We start from the raw sequence: 23,312 nt of genomic DNA, 5'->3' as shown, positions 1-23,312 counted from the left end.
CCTGATTGTCTCTAACATCTTAGCACTCTTTCATGCGCAAATTAGTTAATGACTTAAAGACCTCGTGATTTATGATTAAATTGGACTTATTATGAAATCTAATTTTTATACTTTTGGTGATGAATCACAATGGTCTGTTTTTACTAGTTGAAGCATATGAGATATGCATGGTAACTTATTTGAATTATAAAAATAGTAACTAATATTTAACTTGTTGCTTCGACAAATTAAAATAACTTATACTCAAATTAAGTATAGAATGAGGCGCATACGACACATACAAGCTTATAGATAGGTTAGTTATAGATTAGTGCATATATGTATTATTGTTTTTTATATAGTGAATGGTTATATATATATATATATATATGAGAATTTGTAGGTGCGGACGTTCGTACATTGCGTAAAGTACAGATTCGCCGATTCCGGCGATGACATGCTGCAACGGCAGAACTGACTACGACATCCACAGTTCCCACCTCTCGGCGGTCCCGTATGTGCCGGTCGGAGCTCAATCGGCGACCCACGGCGGCCGAAATCGCGAAATTGCCGGAATCTGCCAAAAAACTTCATTTTTGCATATTTCGGCCGCCGTGGGTCGCCGATCGAGTTCCGACCGGCACAAATGAGATTACCGGGAGGTGGGTAATGTGACTGTGCTGGTCCGTCGCGCCGTTGCGGCTTGATTTCGTAGGAATCAGAACGTCCGCAACTTAAACGATGGATATGTCTATTTTGTGATAGTGGCATGGCCTAGTGGGAAAAGTATAGGAGACTTTGAGATCAATATGACAGAATAGATGGATAGGTCTCTCTCATTTCTTTGTTCAGGTCGTGCACTAGTAGTAATGAAATGGACGCATCGAACTAGCTAGCTAGTGGGAAACATTGGAAGGTGGTAAAGGCTTGTATTAGTACTAGCAGTAGTTCTATTCTTTCTGCATGTTTTATATGATGTCGATCTCTTTGGCCATTGCACTTTTCCTTTTCCTTCCTTTAAGATTCTGGACCCCCGTTACATTATCATTATGTTTAGTTCGATCATGTAACAATGGAAATATCCACTACTTTAGGGTATATGTTTCCACTCACCCTACAAAACAATGGAGATCGCCTTTGGATATCTAATCATAATTTTTCAATTATTATACTAATTATCAATTATTGGATATTCTTAATCAACAATACTATTTTTCATCGTTAATTAGTAAACTAAATAACCACACACCTATACAAAACTTGAACGCGATGGACCATTTAAACCGGCCAAAACAATATTTCATACAATACTAGTTTGTTCACTGACAACTAGCCGTCCTACCATCAGATTCGATGCATTGATGCTCACACGAAACTTACATACTTAACCTATTCCCAATTTGGATCCGCATTGTAGAAATTCTCTTATAGTCGAGATAATACCAAATATAGCCCTAGGTCCCGTTAGTTGCACCTTTGCAAATGGCTTCTACCACAAGACCTGCCAAAACAAACGAACAAAACTTTCAACTTAACTGCAAAAAGAAGTCGTAGAGAATAATCAAAAGGCAACGACGGCACAAGAGGATAGTTCCAATCTAAGACAGCATGCATAGCACAACATGATCAGCAAAACCACGACATGCCGTCTATCTAACCAGTACCCACATTACATGATTGCATAACATGCATGTTTGATCTCCTACTTCATCCACTTCTCTCGTGGGGCAAAAATATCGACCAGGCATTTCATTAAGAACAATTTTTTTAACAGAAGTCTACTTCAATAAATATATATCATGCAAATGACACTAAATCAATAATTTCAAGAAACAAGTAGATAATTATTCCCGTATTTTATGATCGACCGGTCAAAAAGTCAGTTTTATACTAGAAGGGGTTGTCCAGGTGCAATGATGCGTGCTATACATTTGCAATCAATTTGATAATTGATATCAAATTTCTGACTTTACTCACACAGTCACACTGTAACGACAGCCGTAGGATTTCAGAATACATACCAGGCATCGGTGTGCTACCTATAAACTAGAAGTATTGACAAAAAGAAGAAGGAAATGATAGAAATAACTATTAATTTCTCAGGCAGGAAATGTGGGAAAGACCCACCATAGTTCCATATAGACCTCCCGCTTTGCCTTCCTTATTAGTTATTACACATCTCGAATCCCTCTCCCACCATCACTCTCTTCTAGCTCTCTTTTCCATATGAAAAAAGAGAGCTGAGCAAGCTAGTTGCTAATCATCTTGTTCTGCAACACCCCCTACCTCTGTTTTGATCTGCTTTTCTTTATGGCTCTTCTCACTATCCAACCAGAGGCCACAGAGCCCAAGAAGAAGAAGAAACAAGTCCAACCACAACCACAACCACCACCAAAACGCAGCCACCAGAGGCAGCACTCCTCTAGAAAGCAGCAGCCACCTCCACAAAAGCCACCATCCAGCTCTACATGGGATCACTTCAAGAACCTCCTGACCTGCAAACAGATCGAGGGTTCGAGAGTTCACGACCCTTCTAAGAATGCCGTCGGCTACTCCAAGCTCGGGTCCTCCTGCAGTTCCATATGCAGCTTCAAAGACGTTGCTCACGGAAATACGACCAGCCGGGTAGTTCACAGAGCCGATAACTCGCCGGACAGTAGCTCGCTTGGTCAAGAAACCGGGCTGCTGAGCCGGAAAGTTGCGACGCGGTCAGAGTCAGGGTCAGCTTCCAGATCCAACCGCGGTGGTGGTGCTGGTTATACGTCATCTAATTCGTCTAGGGGGATGCAATTCCGGAAGCTATCCGGGTGTTACGAGTGCCATTACATCGTTGACCCCGGCAGGTAAATTTTTAATTCTTTCTCGCAAACTAACTATTATAAGCTTGCAATTATTTCTTCTATGAATATTCATGGTCGTTCATATATATAGCTAAAATATGGTTAATGAGGTAATTGACCACATTTTTATGTTATTCAGGTACCCAGTTCCAAGGTCTACTATCTGCTCTTGCCCTCAGTGCGGAGAAATCTTCCCCAAATTGGAGAGTCTGGAACTTCACCAATCGATTCGCCATGCTGGTACATAATTTCAAATTTTTAATCACATTAAATTGTATCAATTATTTCTTGCTGTACGTATAGTAGTCCACGAGTCCATGTAATTATTGAATTTTCATAAAATTGTTTACAGCGCCAATAGTAAGAGTTGAAATACAACAGTAAGTCGGAAAACACCAGTAAAAGTTGAAAAAACAAAACAATTATACCGATCGGGACGTGAGATCATACATGTTTTCGCTTTAGAATTTAATTAAAAAATCCTGGATAGTGTTATATATAGTCCAAATTTGAAGCGTATAAACCACAGCTGTCCATGCAGGAACACAAATAAATGAGTCTGATATCGTATGGTGGACTGTCTTCATTGTATATTTATTTTACCACCCACCCTAGGAGTCTCATGACGTTAATACTGTCACCACCGACACCCAGAAAATTTAATTTCTGGTGTGGTAGTCACATTGAATTTGATTTTTTTGGTAATTTGAATTCGTCAGATGAAAAATAAATAGTATCTGATACATCTGATGTTACAGTGTCGGAACTTAGCGTGGAAGATTCCGGCAGAAACATCGTGGAGATAATATTTAAATCGAGCTGGCTGAAGAAGGACAGTCCCATTTGCAGAATCGAACGGATACTCAAGGTCCAGAACACGCAGAGGACAATCCAACGCTTCGAGGACTGCCGCGACGCCGTCAAAAACCGCGCCCTAATCAGCACAAGAAAGAATCCCCGGTGCGCCGCCGACGGCAACGAGCTGCTGAGGTTCCACTGCACCAGCATCTCCTGCACGCTCGGAGCGCGTGGCTCAACAAACCTCTGCGGCTCCGTCCCGGGCTGCGGGGTCTGCACCACCATCCGGCACGGCTTCCAAGGCGGCGGCGGAGGAGGAGAACTACTTGGCAGCAAGGGAGTGCGGACCACGGCCAGCAGCGGTAGGGCCCACGACTCCTTGCGTTGTACGGACGGGCGTAGGGCCATGCTGGTTTGCCGCGTCATTGCCGGCAGGGTGAGGCGCATTGCGGAAGATGCGGCGGCGGAGGAGGAGGCAGCCACGGCATCAGCTGGTGGGACGTACGATTCCGTCGCCGGATATGCCGGAGTTTACTCAAATCTCGAGGAGCTGGTTGTGTTTAATCCGAGGGCGATACTCCCATGCTTCGTAGTCATTTACAAAGCTCTAGACTCTTAATTAGCTCGTTCCCAGCTGCTAAATTACCATGTATTCATTTCAATACAAGATAGGATTTTCCATCCCACCAAAAAATGAAAAATCCTATATTGTATTTCATTGTTTAAGTGCCAGTAGCATAATTAATCTAAATTAATTTCATTGTGTCGGTGACTTGTTGTATATACATTTTTGCTGTCTAGCTAGCTAACTAGTTTATTTGGTTTATCTACCTCAACTGCTCAACTGCATGCAAGTGTTTGAAATTGTTAATCTGTATCATATCTTCTTGTTCTATTCTAGTTATATATGAGCACTGAAAACATTGAAGAACTATTCATGTGAGCTAGGATGCAGATCGATGAGGTATCTACTATATCCAGGAATAGGTAGAGAGTACTACTGTACTCTAATAGTAGACAAAGCAAATACGGCAAAACTTAAAGTGGGAGTAGTTAAGTTGCAGGATAACAAGGAAAACGTAGGCATTCATGTTCTGTCATCTTCAATCGTAACTTTCTCTGTCTAAATTGCACACACCTAATCCTCTAGCTTTATTTTGTGGTTGCAGGTTGTGGGCTTCATATCGATCCCCATATGAATCATATATATGCATGAGAGGTCAGACTCGAGCATACGCAAGCACAACTCCATAATAATGCATTATGAGTTTTTTTTCCGATCGTGCTTTAATGCTTTTCTTTCCCTTTTATTCACCCGGGAATAACTTTCAGCAGAATAGAAGAAGAAACACACATGATAAAATGGTACCTGGTCGAGTTAATCTTGGCTTTAATTACTGTGATTGCATCATCAGTTGGAGAATAAGAAAGTGAAAAGGAAGGGAGAGATTACCACGCATGTTCGACTTTGACCAAATTAAACTTCTTCGCCTTCGATCACTGATTCACTAGAAGTTGATTCTGTATATTATAGCATGCACATGCTTGCACTATTTGTCATCGTTTCTGGTGGTTTTGATCGAGGAGAAAGGCTGATTTCATGTATATTAAGATAATGTATGATGTATTTTAAAGCATATAGTATTGTTATGGATAGATGGAGCATATATATTTACTTATTTAGAACAAAGTCTCCTAATGCAAATATTAATTGCACGTAAAACTGTTTTAACTAGTAAATAAGCCATACTAGACTTGCGTATGCTGAGTTAGCACACTGCGAATCTAATAGGAAGCTGTGGTAATTAGTTTAATTAGCAGACTAAAGCCTATAGCATGCTTAATGCACTGACCAGTCGATATATCAAAATTATTGATCGTCTAACGATCGTTGTCGCTCTACTCGTCAACTACTACATTAACATATTTAACATAATGATACATCATAAAATTGTCTAGAGGGAGAGGAAAGACATACCGCACGTAGCCAACAAACTAATAAAACATTAATCTTTTTTTTTGAAAGGATAAAACATTAATCTATGAATTCACAAATATTGGTTGAGATCGATTGTCTGTCGATCTATACCTCTCAAGACTCAACATACATCTCATAGATAAGGCTATGGCTACGTACTTGTATAAAAACACCCCATAAATTATTTAATTTGTAAAACGACTGATTGAGTCGAGCACAATGCTAAAAAAAAAATGTAAACACTGTCAAGATCACCCAATTTAAGTCTACGGTGTAGAAGTTGCATGTACGTGTAGTTTATAATTTATGTAGCAACTTGCTATTCTAATTAGTTTGACCTTAGTTATCAACTGATAGGAGCTATGAAGCTTACACGGGTACATATGTGAGCTATCTGTGCATCTTTACAAATAATCACTTCGCTTCTCAAATTAACAATACCTAACTAGCTACCAATCGTCATTTATTGGATTTTTTCTTCTTTCATTCTGTCCTGTTATATGAGTGTGACTGCTGTCGCACTTCTGTGTGTGTGTATGAACTATGAACCAGGCCAGTACTATTACTCTCCATGTCTCCATTAAGCAATGAAGCGCATTTGGTTGCTGCGTGTTCTGATTTTCTGATAACTAACAGCCTCCAGGGCTTTACCATGATTACCAATTATGTTAATTGATTACTTCTCTGTAAATGGCAGCTGCCTTAGCCCATTGCCTAATCAGTCAAGTGGATATACACAAGAGATCCGTACGTGTGAGTTCCTAGCCTGTAGGCACGTTCATTATATATATATATATGGGTTTGTTCATAAGCCCATACCACAATCTTTCTCGGTTTCAGTTTCTCTGTATGGAGCTCTGTATAAGAAAAAGGTTAGGAAATATCCAAGTATATAGGTTCTGTTCATGAACCAACGAGAATAAGTATAAATATATAAGGTGGAATCAGATCATAATTATCTCCAACTCTTAATTCTTTTTCCTGTTTGAACAGCACAGTTATGACAATAATTTGAAGCTTGATTAGTTTAAACATGGAATATATGGATGACTTCACCTAGTCTGGTTAATGAGTTCATATATGAGCCAGGTCCTTGGTTCATGATTAACACATTTTCTTAACCCCCTTCCATAAGGAAAGTACTAAAACGCAATCATGATGTCCCACAAAGATCATTAGAACAAGCTTGGCCCTCATCCACTTTTCACATTAACACAAAAGATTATCTAAATCCTTCACAATCTCCTCAATTGATAATATCTACATTAGTCAATTAGATTTACTCCTTTCCATTTTCCCAGGGCACACAATTAGGCTGAGAAACACATTTAACCTGATACTTGCATAGGTTCAGGACCACTAGTACAGGACCACCTACAGATGAACTTCAGCTCTCAATTTGATATTTGATTCAAGTACCAAATCCTTAACTGATTCTAGATTTCTGTGGATTTGACTAATTTTAATCATTAGTTCAGCTTTACTCAATTACTCTGGAGTCTGCAGGTACCTTATAATTAAGGCTGCAAGGAATGAATGGTAAATTTTGGCATTTCTATGACCAATCACTATGAATCACTATTCATTTTAGATGTAATGCAGACTAGAGTACTAATGCCAGGATATATAGGACCTTTAATCCGGGGTTCTATACGTACTGCTGATATGAGATGTTAGATTAGGTCATTGTATGAGGCTGCAAAATATATTAAGCTATTGGTTTCCGATTTCTGAATTTCAATGCAGCGTGCTTTAAATTTTTCGCTTAATCCACCTTTAAACTTATGAATTACTCCTTAAACTAGACAGGTTTATTGTTGTTAGGTTGATGATAATTAAGGAAACATCGTTTTGGATAAAGAAAGAATTTAGAGAGGACAAGTGAAGCCCATGCAAATGATTTGAGCACATGAACAATGCCCAACATCTGCTCTAGTTTATTGAATTTGCCCAAATAGAATAAACTCAAGCCTGGAAAATCACACTTACCCTCATTTTAAATTTGTATGGAACGACACACACACCACCATCCATGATAGCAATACATTTCCCGGAGTAAGCCTAGAGAATTAAATCCCAGAACACAATGCACAATATTAGGCATAATCCAAGACCATTAACAGAGAGCTTTATCATACAAGTAAGGAGCGAAGACGAAGGTGCCTCTCCCAAGTTGAACTTGTCTGCAATGAAGATCTTCAATCGTTTCCGGAAAATTATAATGAAACTTTTGTTCTCCATCCCCTCATCATCAGCAACAACACATCATGGAATGAGTAGCGGTACACCCAGGAAAAGAAACAGCACTAGCTGTGACAGATTTGAGCCCCCAAAGACTTCATGCAGTTCATATTACTCGTCTCATTCGCATTACAACGAGGCCATATCTGACTGCATCGAGTTCTTTAACAAGTCTAGCCAAGATGATCATGAGGCTGGAGGGATGATTTCGGATGATCCAGATCAATCTGGCTGGCATATGGTTTGATATACTTATACATGCTTCACTTCCAATTTGGATTAATATGTTCTGTTTCACTTTTATCCTTAATGCAAGTGTGTTGCTCATTGTTTTTCGGTTTCAACTTTCAAGTGCATGTATATTATACATGTAGCTGCTGGTGCATGCAACTATATATTGCTTCTGTGTTTGCTTCTGGTAATACATTGTTAATTTTCTAATTTCCGTTACATCCATGGAAGAATTTAGGACCTACAACATGTAAGAGAGGTTCTACATTTTCCCCATCTTGTACATTATATTCAGACAATGACCTTGATAGAACGCGTATATTATATTTTTCTAAAATACAGGCATATATTGCTTATTTTGAGATCAGCTATTATTTTCTGAGACTGCTTAGAGTTCTTATAGATTTAAAATGTTTCATTGAATCCCACTTGAGGAACATGTTAACTGTTCTTTCTTCTCAACTCTGAGACCGAGAGCGCGCGATATCAAGAAACACATTATGTTGCCAGCTTGCCTTGATTTGTAGTAATTTTCAGCTGATAAATTAATTATTGTTGGTTTGATGATATATATTTTCAGCGTAGGTTAGTTCGATCTTGCGATGAGTTAGGAAAAAAAGTATCTGAATTGTATATCACATAGAATGAGGACGAGAACAAAGACGATGCATTTTATTAGGTAAATTTATTTATCAAATGACTCTTCATGATCGTTTGATACCACTACAATTACAATGTCATCTTATCCCGAGCTAAACCTTAGTGGCATATTGGAACTGAAACTAATGTACACAAAGGGACAATTATACAAAACATTGAAAGAGAAAAGAGTTGTCATCATTATTGGAACGAAGAAGAAAACGTATGCATGCCACAGTATATATTCGCAAGGCCAAAGTGCAACTCTCAAGCATATGCTAGTGGATGGCTTTCTTTCTTTTTCGAAAAGATACCTGCAATTAGAGGAATCAGTGGCTTCTTTTTCTTCTTCTTAAGCGATGATGAACGTCTTTCCAATTTCTCAACACCAGTACCACCTTGTGGAATCATTACTTTAGCTGCAGAAGGTGAGTGTGCAAATGTTACATATCTCTTCTTTTGGAACTCAAGTCCTTCATCATCCATATCAGCAACATTGATGTATCTTTGTGCGCTGCTTTTGTTTTCGACCTTGGTTGAATGATCGTCTTCAACAATATTAACGTCTTCAATCTCATCGGATTCTATGAAGTGTTTGTCATATTCCCTTTCCTTGAGTTGCTGCAGCTCTCGCTTTGTCCGATCAAGCTCTTGTTTCAGAGAAGAAAGGCAAGTTTCCATTAGCTCACTTTCTTGTTTGGCTTTTTGGAGGTTCTGCTTTGTTTGCTCTAGCTCAGCTGTTACAGTTCCAATTTTGGATGCGCCATGCCCATTTTCACTTGCTTCATCCTGCAACTATGAGTGTACACAGAAGCATCAAGGAGAACTTGTTGGTTAGTCTTTTGGCAAAATGCAACATATAAATTATATGATGCAAAGAAAGGGTAGTACATGTACTAATAATGCGTAACTTTGCTTGCTTCGAAAGTCTTTCAAACTTATAAAAAATGGAAATGATGAGACAAACTTGAGAGCATTAGTATATATAACTTTGCATCTCTTCATTTTAAAGCCAACATGATTAGATCAGATTAATCTAGATTCCCTGATAAAGCTGGTTAATGAAGTAGGCCTAACGAAGATTTCAAATATTCTTCAATCAAACTATGTTTTTGATAGGACGCACAATTCTATACACTAGTACGTAGTGATACAGTTACTTTGTAACTTCTATATAATGACAAAGAATTGAAGCAGACCAACAACTACTTGAGTGGATACTGCGGTTCATATTAGTCGTATATAAGTATATAACTTAATGAACTTATACTCAGCTGCAACCAAGCACACATTTGACGGTACTTTTCCAGTTTTCCTAGCACAAGATGACAAGCAACACAACTAGTAGAGATCGAATAAATTACATACTAATTACCTAAGTCGAAATTATTTCTAGGAGATGGGGCACTGGCCTTGTCTCAGAGAAGTTATACTATCTAGTATCGACAGTTAATTCTGGTATATATACATAATTGTGGGAATACGTTTGGCGTATAACACGTACATAATATGGCCATTAAGTTACATACATATATACTCATGGGTAGTTTATGCTCATAAACGTACCTGATTAGCGTAAACCAAATTAACTCTCCAATGAAGTGAAAATAATAAGGGCAATGATATAGGGCCTCAAAATTTTATGTCTTAAAGGCCTCAATTTTATGTGTAAGTCTTGTCACATAAACACATCATCTATTTAATAAAATTATGCCATGTCAACCTTGAGTAAGATGACAATCATATCCATCACAATTTATTAGTCATAATTTATTACCTCTTTAATCACTAGTTAGACTATTTTTCATAAGGAATTATTAAGATTTCAATATATTTTCTTTCTTTTTTAGAACTAATTTTAACTTTTGAATTTTCTAATTAACTTATTACATGACCAATCTAAAGAATATAAGGTAACTTTTTACATACTATATTAAATTCATTAATATAAAGTTTTTGATATTATATCAATTTACAGGATTTTTTATTCCAACCCACAAATTGCAAAATCAATATATACATAATATTTTCTCCATTGAAATTGTTTTGTACGAATTATATAAATGATATACATATATATATGTGTGTACACACATAAATCTGTATATATACAAAATTAATGTAACTTTCAAACAAATTTGCATGAGAAAATATATGTAATTTCCCGTTATATATTTTTTATTTAAGATAATCATGAGTGTTTAAAAAATGTATTAATAAAAAAGAAATTAAAAGAAATTATTTATCGAATAAAGTCAAAATAATCTAAAACAGTTAAATTTATGAAAGATAAGATGGTCATTGTATTTAAGAATGACATTATATTATTTTTTGAAAATATGATGTGGCTAGGTGACACATCATGACACCTATAATTAAGGCCTTTTTTAGGCTAAAAAATTTAAGGCTAACAATCATTTTCCAAATAATAATATTGATACGTGATTACGGATAGCCGTAGGGAGATGCATGTAATTATATATGATAATATGAACAATGAATCAGATAAGTATATAGGTGGAAGGGAGAGAGAGACCTGTTTGAGCTTGGTGGCATAAACTTCTCCGGCAAGAACTCTTTCCCCGAACATTGCGACAGCTTCCTTCACTGACCGGAACGGTTGCCTCGTATCGATCTCCGCCCTCTTCATCATTGACCTTCTTCACGAATAGTTCACTCTTAAGGCTGGCCGGTGCATGCAGTAGCAGGTATTTGACTAATTAAGAAGCAGGTATCTTATTTTGGAACACAGAAAGAGGGGGATGGGATTGATGATTAGAGCTAAGAGTGACAAGTGAAAGAGAGAGATAGAGAGAGTTGTTATAGATGAGGAGGAGGTGAGAACAGGGAGATCGATAGAGGAGTTTGAATTCGTTTCTTCGCGTCCACTTCACTAGAATTCTGTTAATATTTTGGTTTGTGTGTATGTGAAGGCGGTAGAGGTGGTGGGTAGCAGGTCTTGCTCTTTGCCTAAAGAGAAGGACGCTTCGCCTATAACCAACTCAAAACAAACATACAAATCCCCCCACCAAATGGCAAATGACAGTTTGGTATCGTGTGTTTCTCTCCCTGGTATCTCAATAACAATTTAGTTACTCCCTACTGAATAGTAATATTAATTTTAAAGATATTTACCGTATATTTTTTGGTGCATAACGTTTAAATACACAATGTCTACATTATATCGATTTTTTTTTAAGATTTACATCCTCATTCGCTTACAATATTCTCTACAATTATCATATCTCAATTTATTCATTAAGCGATAAATGATTTTGTTCCGAGGCGATATAAGTTCTCCTAAAACGGACCCTTGAGGCCGGACCGGTGAAAAACAAACTTGATTATAACCTACATAATAACTGCTGGGCCGTGGTCCTATACCTTTGTTCAGTTCACATCAACATAGAACTGAATCAATTTACGACAAGCATCATCCATCAGTGTCACTAATGTACTCATGCTCTAGGAGTTTTCACAGCCAACAACACTGATTTTAGAATCATGATCATCCCTAGTGCGAATATATGTTTAGGATATGCTTAAAAATGGTGAACAATGTCACTATCAAATTGACCTAACTCCACCAAAGCATACCAATGTTTCCCACATCGCATTTTCCGCCAAATCCAAATCTCCGTCCAAGCCAACCAGTTTGAGTTGCATTGTTAGTTTTAACTGTAGCCAAAACTACGTCGTTTCACTCTGAATTTGATTTCCAATATTTCATAAAAAAACATTTATTATTGGAACCCAAGGCTGTTGGGGAGCTTTGCCAGTTGCCCTCGAGAAATAAAGACTAACGCCAACGATGCTCCCTCACTTGCTTCTCCTCCTCTTCATTTTCGTAGATCTCTACGTAACTGTCAAACCAACTCAACAATGTCAGTTACAGCTGCCACGTCGCCGTCGGTCGGGTCCTTCCACCCCTGCCGCCGATCAACTGTGCCGTCCGTCCCCCCTCGATTCAGGATGACCGTCCGATCCACTGCTGTTTCTGTCACTCCTCTAGTCACTAAGTTACGCAAGGACTGTGCAACTCCTTTGCCCCTGTTGCGCCACGTGGCGGACGCAATGGCCGCCGATATGCGAGCTGGTCTGGCCGTGGAAGGCGGGAGTGATCTCAAGATGATACTCAGCTACGTAGATAGCCTCCCAACTGGGTACTGATTCTTTACAACGCCATCTTGAACTGAATTTTGAGTCTTTGTTTTGTTTGTTGGGTTGACTTTCTTGACTGTCATGTTTTGCTGTTTGATTTTCTCTACTGTTTTGAAGTTTGATCAAGGTATAGCAAGAATGGTAGCATTTCATTTCTAGTAGTACCAATGCAAAGGCTTGTCCTTGTTTGCCTAAAGAGGGCATTAACGTGTGGCTTGTAAACAGAGCATGTTTTGTTTCATTTTCATTCAATTTATGTGTTTTTGATGTGTTTTGGAAGGAAGGAATGAGAATGGTTTGTTTTATGCTCTGGATCTTGGAGGCACAAACTTCAGGGTGCTGAGAGTACAACTAGGAGGCAAGGAAGAGCGTGTGATCGCCACTGAGTTCGACCAAGTTTCGATCCCCAAGGATCTGATGTTTGGCACTTCCGAGGTCTTTGTTTAGCTTGCTTCATCAACAATTGAATTAGTATGAGAATGTTGATTTCTATCGCGCAACATTGATATGCCTGTGTTGTAACAACTAACAAGTTTGATTCTTGGTATTGCAGGAACTATTTGATTTTATTGCTTCTGGATTGGCAAAGTTTGCAGAAAATGAAGGTAACAAGTTTCACCTTCCAGCTGGTACAAAAAGAGAGATTGGATTCACATTTTCATTCCCTGTGAAGCAGACCTCAGTCGATTCTGGAATACTAATTAAATGGACAAAGGGATTTTCAGTCTCTGGAACGGTTTGTACCTAGTTCTTCATTGGATTCATGAGACATTATAAATGTGGCCTACTTTCTCTTCAAATGTAACCAGGATGTTGCTAACTTTCTATTTACAGGCAGGGAGAGATGTAGTTGCTTGTTTAAATGAGGCTATGGAAAGGCTTGGATTAGATATGCGTGTGTCTGCCCTGGTATGCTTGCTTCAATGATGCTGCTACTCAATCCTGCTTAATTTTACTTAATTCTTACGAAGCCAATGAGCCACTGATGAGTGAAATTTCACTAGGTTAATGATACTGTTGGAACATTAGCTGGAGCAAGATACTGGGATGATGATGTCATGGTTGCTGTCATTTTAGGTACTGGAACCAATGCTTGCTATGTTGAGCGCGTTGATGCAATTCCTAAACTAAAGAACCATGCGTCTTCTTCTGGTTCAACGGTGTGTAGAACATTCTGAAGCTCTCCTCTTTACTGTATTGACTTGGCTTAACAGCCCTAACTTCATTGATCAATCTTTCTGAAATGACCTATGTTCAGATTATTAACACCGAGTGGGGAGCATTCTCAAATGGTCTTCCGTTAACCGAATTTGATAGAGATATGGATGCCGCTAGCATTAATCCGGGGGAGCAGGTATGGATGCCTTATGTTTCTATTGTTAGTACTAGCTTTTTTTTTTAATGACTCGTGCTAGTATCAAACAGGTCAAAAACTTGTTACTTGTTACTCATATCTGATCTTGTGCAGATCTTTGAGAAAACAATCTCTGGAATGTATCTTGGTGAAATTGTAAGAAGAGTACTACTGAAGATGGCTGAAGCAGATGCGCTCTTTGGTGATTCAATCCTAGAAAAACTATCAACACCATTTCTACTCAGGTAACGTCAACTTCTATTGTCTGCTTCATAAAGAGTTCATAAATGACTTAATCTTAAAAGTTAAGTTCTTTAATTACTTTGCTGAAGTATGTTCTGAACTGTGTTACAGGACCCCAGATCTATGTGCTATGCAGCAGGATACGTCTGATGAACTACAAGATGTTGGTTCAATATTATACAATGTAGCAGGGGTAAACTCTTGATGTTATTCATCTTTTGAAATTCAGCCAATATTCATAGATTAGATTTAATGCATCAATACACTGAAGTCTGCATCAGCTTTCAATGTTATTTCCTTACTAAAAGTTTTTTGTTTCTCCAAAAATGTGATTAGGTTGAGTCCAATCTAAGTGCGAGAAAGATTGTGGTAGAGGTATGTGACACCGTTGTGAAGCGAGGCGGCCGCTTAGCTGGTGCAGGAATAGTAGGGATACTGCAAAAGATGGAGGAGGATTCAAAAGGTGTCATCTTTAGCAAGAGAACAGTTGTTGCTATGGATGGAGGCTTGTACGAGAACTACCCTCAGTACAGAACATATCTCAGTGAAGCTGTCACCGAGCTTCTTGGGCACGATCTTGCAAAGAATGTTGTCATAGAGCATTCAAAAGATGGGTCCGGTATAGGGGCTGCTCTTTTAGCTGCTGCAAATTCCAAGTATCATAGCTATGACTCGTAGCGCAGGACAACATTGTTGAAGGACCAACAAGGTATTGTACTACCATGTAATTAGTATCCAATGATCAGAGTTGTATGTAATTGGGTTTGGGAATAAGGTGGGTGAATTAGAAGATGATGATGTAGGATTCACTCCAGAATTGTGATTTCCGGCAGTAAGCCTGTATAAACACTTGGGCAGTGAGACTATGATGCACCATTCATCTGTGTGGTGCAATTTTTGTCATTCATTTGATGCACGAGATACAATGTACTACTTTCTATTACAAATTAAATTTTACCATGCGCACTGCGCCTGTTGTTACACCACTTCCATTTTCAAAGTTACAAATAATGTGAAAATTCTATCAAAATCTTCAAGTGTGTGTAACTTCTGTAAACCTTCTCCATTTTTGTCCCGAGGGACAAAACTTCTCCTAGCCTGAATTGAATGGACAAGTGTTGGGTTCTTAAGTTTTTTCTTGAACTTTTTCTTTCTAATAAGATCAATGATCGTATTTAATGATCGTATTTAAAAGACAATTCTAAGATGAATCAACAGTTCGGAGTCATGTCAAAACGCTTTCTTAGTGACTTGTTAATAGATTGACAGTTCCAAACTTCCAATCAGTAATTGGGGGTTACAAACTTACAATTGTTGAAATGAAAGCAAATATTCACAAAGTTTACCAAATTGTGATCCAGGGGATCCGTTTGTATCATGGTATGGTGCACCTAAGTTGTACTATGTCCCATTGTCCCCGCCATTAAAATTGACCGTAAAGACAAGTTGACCAATGCGTTACAGACGACAGGTCGTAGCACACAGTTCAATCGACTTGTATTCTTCACACGCCAGCAAAGCTAGCTAGCTCGGTCTGTCTTGTGACTCGTCTTTCTCTTGCCTCCGAGCTACGACGACTCACCGGCAAATCAAAACGACATCGCAGTAATTTGTTCCGAAAGCTTAGGGCCTCCCCTCCGCTTCTGTTCACTTCCCGTCTAAATCTTCGTCTTCAACAACAATGGTACTCTCTTCCCACGATCACACTTTTCCTGTTTCGGAATCTGAATTAGTCTTCGGTTTCAAACTCTGATGGTCTTATATTGTTTGTGGCAGATCCGATTCATATTGTTACAGAACCGCCAGGGAAAGACCCGTTTAGCTAAGTACTATGTTCCTCTCGAGGACTCCGAGAAACACAAGGTCGAGTACGAGGTATTCAACTTTCCCTAATTTCTCTTTCCTTTTTTGTTCTTTTGTTTGTTTATTTCTGCAACAAATGAGTTCAAGGGGCGTCTGAAATGGATGCAGGTTCATCGTTTGGTTGTTAACAGAGATCCCAAGTTCACCAATTTCGTTGAGGTTTGCTTTTGATATCAAAATGAAATATTGAAAGTTTGAATGCTTTGTGTGAGAGTTGAAACCCTAGTTTCATTGTAATCTAATCTGATTGATGTAACATTGTGTTGTGTAGTTCCGTACACACAAGGTGATCTACAGGCGATATGCAGGGTTGTTTTTCTCACTGTGTGTTGATATAACTGATAATGAGCTGGCCTATTTGGAATGCATTCATCTATTCGTCGAGATTTTGGATCATTTCTTCAGCAACGTATGCGAGCTTGATTTGGTATTCAATTTCCACAAGGTCTGTTGCTGATCATCAATTTTTGTTCCCGATTATTATTGAGCCTAGTATCAGTTGATGTTCTTGCATTGGTTATTGTTGGCAATTGAGGTCTCTTGTAGTGATAATAATAGTTAACTAGTTGCTTAAGAATCTTGCTAGTTTATTTTGTTCATAGCAAATATAAGTTAGAGATATTGTTGTTCTGGTGAGATTGCCCGTTCTTGTATAATTTCTCGTACATTATATGAACCTCAACATTTTCTTGTATGCAGGTGTATCTGATACTTGACGAGTTCATTCTTGCTGGAGAGCTCCAAGAAACAAGCAAGAAGGTTAGAATATCTATGAAATTCGTAAAACGTAAATTTATTTAGCATTTGACTAGATTCACCAACATAGTGTCTACATGGCTGTTGTTTTTTTCTGCGCACACCTGTTGCTTTTTTGGGGCTGCTTGATCTTTTACCAATTGTGGCTGTTTAATTTCTGAATGCTAATGTATTACCCTTGCAAGAGATTGTATACATTTGATGTTTAAATGTTTCAATGCTGATGTATTGTGAAACCTTTGTGTGTGGGCATTGCGTGAAACAAACTAACATATTGTATGTGCCTTTGCTTTTCGTGCATGTTAATTTAAAGTTGCGATTTGTAGCAATATTAGTACTCATTCCTGTTGCTCTGGCCTTTTTTTTTTTTTTTACTCTGACAATGATAAGTAAAAACAATTCAGTCTTGTGTTTCAGAATATTTTGCCTGGGGAGTCCTTTTGTATGACTGTCATGAGCATGTTTTTGTGCTTCTTTTATTCATTGCTCCCTGATGTATTCAGTAGCCTCTACACAGCTGTGTCTGGTATATTGTTGCTATACTAGTGTTTAACATTAAAGAATCTGGCATCACTTGCAGGCAATAATAGAGAGAATGGGTGAACTGGAAAAGCTGGAGTGAAGTTTGTATTTAACACTGTCAAGACGAGAATTTTTTTGTATTTTGCAACATGTTTCTATCTGTCTGCTGATCGTATCAATTAATATTTGCGTACTACCATTCCTTCTGTCAATTCTTCTTGTATAATGAAAGTTATTGAACTAGAATGTTTCTCTTTTTCTCATCTCCTTTGTTCCTGTCTCTCTGGTCGAATCTGCTTCCCACCCAAAGCAAGCCAATTTTTCAGTTCTGTAGACTCTAGTTCTGAGTTTGTTTAGTGTACTGTTTCTGAAACTGATCAAGCTTCCTGGGTAATTCAAAATAGATCTGGGCAATGGAAGATAAATTCTTTTCAAGTATGCCTTCTGATAACAAGCAAAGGGGAAAAAATAAAATTAACCTTTCCATTATGATGAACAATATTCCTCATATATGTTTGCACACCACATTGTTGCCTTACTTGCCTACCATTCTAGTGCCGCAGTTTATCCAACTATGAAACATACGCAGGGCTATCTTGTCCCATAAATAATGTTCGGTTATTGAGTCAAGTCACCACAATGTCGAGCAGCAAGTCCTACTCCCACGTCCGAAGAGAAGAAACGAATAATATAATTGCATTAACCAGCAACTTTCTCATTGATCGTCGCTTATCATTACTCATCAGAGGCGCTCATTGCAGAGTAACTGCAACGGCAGTGCACTTGCGGCGGCAGCACGGTACCCACCTACAGAATCCTCATGTACAGAAGATAGATGGTGGTCTGGCCGTTTTACGCTGCCGGGAGGAAAGGAAGATGTGACTGCCATTAGTTGCTGCTGATGTTGAGATAGTGGTGCGTACTTGGAATCAACTAGTTCAAATGTTGAACGGGGAGGAGAATAGAGAGCTTGGCCACATTGAATCAATGTACATTTGTCCTGCTTTATACTTTGCCAGCTCGGTGAGGGAGCTGAGGCTGGTATAGTTCCCGCTGGCCTGTACTGAGCTGCCCAAAGCCTTTGCTGTTGCTGCTGCAGATGTGATTGATGCTGCTGCTGCAAATGGAATTGTTGTTGTTTCTGCAAATGGAATTGTTGCTGTTGTATTTGTTGTTTTGTCAAGGCTATGGCATTTGCTTGAGGACCATAGAATGGGTTGCCATATGAATGTAGCAGTTGGCCCTACATCCAACATCAATTACGATGACGATGAAACACTTTTCTAATTAGTTCTATTAGTTTCTAACCAATCAGAAATAACGATGGTTCTTAGTTTTTCATGACGAAAATACTTGTCAGGCTGAATAGAAATACGAAGATAAAGGAAAACGAGAGATACAAGAATACTATAGAAGAACTACACTACCTGCTGTGCCATAGAGGGATTGTCGAGGGGAGCAGAAGAGTTGTAGTGAGACCCGTTCAAAGAGAAAGGAATGAGGTTGTGATGCTGCATTTTAGGGTGAAGATAAGGAACTTGGGCTTGTGACAACGGTCCCATCCCATATTGAGCTCTACTAAATCTATCATTGTTTTCCGAGCTGCCACCTCCAGCTGACAGTGAAAGGAAATCAAACACCTGCAGATAACAAGAGACTAGTAAGAAGTGAGAGCAGCATCAGCAATAAACATATGGCAGGTGCAGTATCAAGCTTTACCTCCTTCGGTGAAGTGCGTGCCCCAGATGCCAAAGTAGATGATGGCTGATCTTGATGGAACTTCTTGTTCTGAAGAATGCTGTTCTTGGCTTCATGTGGAAGAATTTGAGCAGTAGAGACACTTATGCTACTACTGGAAACAGCCTCATTGAGACCGCTTTGAACATTTGTAATAGCTCCCAAAAAAGCCCCTTGTCTGGATCCTTCATGTGTGATTTGACTAGGTTGTAGCATTAACTTATCTTGGTTCTCAGAGCTTTTAAGTGACTGGATCAAATGACTTATGTAGACATGAACGGCACATTTCTTACACGACCTTCTACCATTGACAAGTTTGGTAACCTGCATAGTTTGTATTCAGACGCTTGAAATGGTTTAAACATTTTCAAAGAAATGGCACGTGGAATCATCAGCACATTGAAAGTTTCTTTACCTTTACAAATGGAGATCCATTTGAAACAGGCGCTTTGGAGATCGAACAAGGAGCATCCATCCAAGGGGGCAGTGTAGCAGCAGGGCTATCTCTCCTAGCACCATGCGAGACATTTGTAGACAAGCCAGGCCACAATCCTGAACCTTCAATGAAAGAGCCACTATCAATATCATGACAACTTCAAGAAACTGGTATGCATTAATGAGTTCACACATTTCACAACCAAACTCAACATTCAGCATTGAAGATTATCCAAACAAGCAAGAATCATACCTTTCTCCCTCGGTTCCTGGAGCATATTTTGTTCTTGAACTTGAATCCCAATGTTCGTTCCCTGAAGAGAATCATATATCAAGATCAGACCATGGTCATTCTATCATTATTCAACACAAACTTGGCGAGTTATGCTTACCAGCTCCACTGCAATTTCTGGCTTTCTCCCGAAAACTGAGGTCTGCTGTTGCACAGTTTGCTTTAACCTGCTGAGTTACAAAAAAAAAAATTCAAAATTATAATAGAATAAACAAAACAGAAGCTGAATTAGATTTCAAAATACCCACCGACTATCCAAGCTTAATTCAGATGGATCACGGAAGTTGACAGCAACGCCAAAAGGCTTATCTTTGCACTCTTCAACCTTAGCTGACAAGGAAGAAATGTTTATTTGACTCTGAAGGGAGTTATTATCCGATTCTGTACAGAATTTGCCACTGTTTGACAATTCAGGCTGATAATGAGTGCTGGGTTTATTCAATAAATCAACTTGATCGATTCCTTTAGCTAATCCTTCCACAAAAGAAGGACAATTAGAGCTGGCAGCTTTACGGGGCAAAACTGGATCCAGTTTGATGTCTCCAACTGCAGTAAGTATAAAATATCAGTCTACCGAAGTAATAATACAAAGAAGATTGCTGTACAGATAATAATGAACCAAACCTTCAACTGCAGGTGTAGGACTGTTCTTCAACTCTGTCACATCTGCATCAAAACATTCAGAGTCCACTTTGCTATCAACATTTACTTCCTTGCTAGGAAACACCAATCCAGCCAAAGCATACAACGTCTCCGCAACTTCTTCCTCATCTTTTGTAATAGGCCCAGAAACAGTCTCTTTACGAAACCCATCTCCTTGTTTCTTTCAGAACCAAGTTCAAATACATGTATCAAAATGCTGAAAAGAAAATGCGAAACTTAAATAAAACGCCGACACAAGAGAAGGAGGAGAATGACTACCAAGCATGGTCTCTTTACACCATTGCAGTCAAGAGATGCAGACTGACGATGGCGCTTCTTCATTGCTGCAAGTGCAAAACCAATTTTTAAAACACAATGGCACTAAAACAATAGAAGTGGTTTTCTTAATTCTTACAAATCCAAAAAGCTCCAGAATCATAGAAAGCCAGTTTCTTTATCCCTTTTTTAAAAGCGAACTCAAGGAATAGAAGGAAGCAAAAAACCTCAAAGTGAAAATATAATTAAACTCTCAATATCCAAAAAGTGTCATCACCCCAAAAAAAGAACCTTGCTTCCCGAAAAAGAAAGGAAAAAAAAAGAAGCAAAAGCTCAAGCTGAAGCTTCACTCCTAAACCTTAATTAACCCAAACAAAGAATTAACTCTAAAAATAATGAACCAGATTACCTGAACGCAGTTTCCGAGGAACAGAACCCAGATGGACCCCATTGCAGTCACCCAAAAACTGTGAACCAAAAATTCCACAGTTTTTCAATAAACACTAAAAACAGAGCAAATTCATAACAATGAAATATAAAAACTTGAAAACAAAAACACAGAGCAAATTCAGAACCAACCAACCTTTCTGGGGAGCTTGAACCTCTTACTGTGAAGCTCCTCGTCTTCTCTACCAAACACATGACACACCATTTCGAAGCTCGAACTCGCTTGTGCTCCACCAATAGCACTCAGCTTCCGAATCCTCGCCTTCTTCGACTTCTCAACCAGCACAATCTCGCCTTTTCAAAAAGAACAAGAAAAAGAGATAAGCATGGCCTTCTTATCATAAACAAACAAAACTACACAAATAACGACAACTGCCATAACCGCCTTTCGTTTTCTTCTCTCTCTTCCCCCAGAAAACTCCAACAACAAAAATTTTCGAGAGTAAATAACGAATGAGAATTTTACCGGAGCCGGAGCTGTGTCGCTTGTCCATTTACGAGACTGACATTGGCAAAATCAATCCAGCGGCTCAGAATCGATCTCCGGAGCTGAATTGAATCGAGCACACAGAAGAAACGACACGGCTGAGATGCAAAAAAGCGATGAACAAGAAAAGTGAAACGAGAACAACGTGTCTAGAGAGAGAGAGAGAGAGAGGTGTTGGTTGTGGTTTTTATTTCCTTTCTGTGGGTGTGTGTACTAGTAGTAGTTACATGCCGAAAAACTCGCCTGAAAGAAAACCGGAAAAAGCGGGTTCTGGTTTTTTGTTTTCTGAAGAAGAGAGAAGATTCAATTTCGTCGCCGGATATCTCTCCCGGAAGTGAGTTTAGACTCGTGGTCGCCGGCGGAGATGAAAAGACAAAAAGGAAAAAGCTACTTTAAAAGGTTGAAATGGAATCAGGTTCTTCCTTTTGTTGGGAGCTTTGATCATCACAAAAGGCACAGACAGTGTGACTCCCACTCTGTAAAATATCAAAAATTCAAAGAAAGAAGAAAAAAGTGTGGAAAATGGAAGACGAAGATGCCACCCGTGAGATATAATGCGGTAAAATAATTACCAATTCTAATTCGTCTGCTCACATCCAAACAGTGAAAATCATAAATGCAAAGAACAATGGAAATCAATGCAAGTCTATATCAACCTATGTATAAACAGAGTCGCTTGGCAGCTTCCAATTTCAGAAAGCTACTAATTTGTTTACAGAGAGATAGATTAGATACGACTCTGCAGCACTGAGTCTCTCTTTTCCATTTCTCTGCTCTGAGAGAGAGAGAGAGAGAGAGACGCTCGGGAAAGACGGAAAAAAGGCTTCGTTTTTCCGTGCTATAATGAAGCTGTGCAGATTCAATCAGAGCCGTCGGATGTTCAGATTAGGTTTTCCACGTGGCGACTTTGTAGAGAAAGAGGAAGGGGGGTTGTTGCTTTTTGGTGTGAAGTGTCCCAAGTCCGGCGAATTGGAGCCCAGAAATGTACGTGCAGCTGTTCTTGCCGAAATGGATTTTGATTAGGAAAGCGACGCGTTCATAAGATGGTGTGGGAGACACGCACGTGGGAGGAGTGGACTTTAGGGCGGGAGTGGTTGCACCACGCGCCATGTCTGCAGTGAGGGAACTGCTATGGGAGTAAAAAAGGGAGGGCAAATCGGCGAGTAATTGGCTGGAGTTACCGGAGATTTTAGCGAGTGGTTTTGGAATTATATTCTTCCGTCTGCAAAATTGAGCGTGGCAGAGAAACAAAGAGAGAAAGAGAGGGAGTCATGGGTGTTGCGTGAGTGAGAGTCCGTTTGTTCTTTTGCAGTGAAATTATTGGAACGCCTCAGTTGCTCCCATCATAAGATCGCTCTACCCTCAAAGAGTCTCAAACCCAAAAGCCCTGT

General features: G+C 39.0%; 6 protein-coding genes across 8 annotated transcripts; 4 read left to right on the top strand and 2 right to left on the bottom strand.

Moving 5' to 3' along the window:
* Positions 1 to 2,118: 2,118 nt before the first annotated feature.
* LOC126783403 (uncharacterized) lies at positions 2,119 to 4,382 on the top strand. The gene is made up of 3 exons (XM_050508866.1): positions 2,119 to 2,822; positions 2,959 to 3,059; positions 3,578 to 4,382. The coding sequence occupies exons 1-3, from the start codon at positions 2,290 to 2,292 to the stop codon at positions 4,234 to 4,236; spliced, it is 1,293 nt and encodes a 430-aa protein (XP_050364823.1). The 5' UTR covers positions 2,119 to 2,289; the 3' UTR covers positions 4,237 to 4,382.
* A 3,401-nt stretch (positions 4,383 to 7,783) lies between these two features.
* LOC126784336 (uncharacterized) lies at positions 7,784 to 8,083 on the top strand. The gene has a single exon (XM_050509804.1). The coding sequence runs from the start codon at positions 7,784 to 7,786 to the stop codon at positions 8,081 to 8,083; it is 300 nt and encodes a 99-aa protein (XP_050365761.1).
* A 672-nt stretch (positions 8,084 to 8,755) lies between these two features.
* LOC126784421 (WEB family protein At1g75720) lies at positions 8,756 to 11,692 on the bottom strand. Its single transcript, XM_050509887.1, has 2 exons — positions 11,243 to 11,692; positions 8,756 to 9,501 (listed from the first exon to the last, which is right to left on the bottom strand). The coding sequence occupies exons 1-2, from the start codon at positions 11,357 to 11,359 to the stop codon at positions 8,974 to 8,976; spliced, it is 645 nt and encodes a 214-aa protein (XP_050365844.1). The 5' UTR covers positions 11,360 to 11,692; the 3' UTR covers positions 8,756 to 8,973.
* Positions 11,693 to 12,518: 826 nt separating this feature from the next.
* LOC126782433 (hexokinase-2, chloroplastic) lies at positions 12,519 to 15,399 on the top strand. The gene is made up of 9 exons (XM_050507682.1): positions 12,519 to 12,869; positions 13,152 to 13,302; positions 13,421 to 13,603; positions 13,702 to 13,776; positions 13,872 to 14,027; positions 14,126 to 14,221; positions 14,336 to 14,466; positions 14,576 to 14,657; positions 14,801 to 15,399. The coding sequence occupies exons 1-9, from the start codon at positions 12,589 to 12,591 to the stop codon at positions 15,140 to 15,142; spliced, it is 1,497 nt and encodes a 498-aa protein (XP_050363639.1). The 5' UTR covers positions 12,519 to 12,588; the 3' UTR covers positions 15,143 to 15,399.
* Positions 15,400 to 15,982: 583 nt separating this feature from the next.
* Positions 15,983 to 17,875, top strand: LOC126782557 (AP-2 complex subunit sigma). Its single transcript, XM_050507823.1, has 6 exons — positions 15,983 to 16,148; positions 16,241 to 16,339; positions 16,436 to 16,486; positions 16,599 to 16,772; positions 17,027 to 17,086; positions 17,664 to 17,875. Exons 1-6 carry the CDS (start codon positions 16,146 to 16,148, stop codon positions 17,703 to 17,705), a joined length of 429 nt encoding a protein of 142 aa, XP_050363780.1. The 5' UTR covers positions 15,983 to 16,145; the 3' UTR covers positions 17,706 to 17,875.
* Positions 17,876 to 18,066: 191 nt separating this feature from the next.
* Positions 18,067 to 21,974, bottom strand: LOC126782556 (uncharacterized). Of its 3 annotated transcripts, none has more exons than XM_050507819.1 (12): positions 21,901 to 21,974; positions 21,571 to 21,728; positions 21,397 to 21,490; positions 20,991 to 21,055; positions 20,694 to 20,892; positions 20,318 to 20,615; positions 20,170 to 20,239; positions 20,031 to 20,091; positions 19,758 to 19,900; positions 19,325 to 19,666; positions 19,033 to 19,245; positions 18,067 to 18,848 (listed from the first exon to the last, which is right to left on the bottom strand). In XM_050507819.1, the coding sequence occupies exons 1-12, from the start codon at positions 21,926 to 21,928 to the stop codon at positions 18,348 to 18,350; spliced, it is 2,172 nt and encodes a 723-aa protein (XP_050363776.1). In that variant the 5' UTR covers positions 21,929 to 21,974; the 3' UTR covers positions 18,067 to 18,347. The 3 variants fall into 3 exon arrangements, with proteins under 3 accessions (XP_050363776.1, XP_050363777.1, XP_050363779.1); XM_050507820.1 differs by having other exon boundaries at positions 20,170 to 20,236; XM_050507822.1 differs by having other exon boundaries at positions 21,397 to 21,454.
* Between the last annotated feature and the right edge of the window lie 1,338 nt (positions 21,975 to 23,312).

The sequence above is a fragment of the Argentina anserina genome, chromosome 2 (assembly GCF_933775445.1).
Source record: "Argentina anserina chromosome 2, drPotAnse1.1, whole genome shotgun sequence".
Lineage (NCBI taxonomy): Eukaryota > Viridiplantae > Streptophyta > Magnoliopsida > Rosales > Rosaceae > Argentina > Argentina anserina.
The sequence above is the reverse complement of the archived record's forward strand: the minus strand, read 5'-3'. Positions and strand labels throughout refer to the sequence as shown.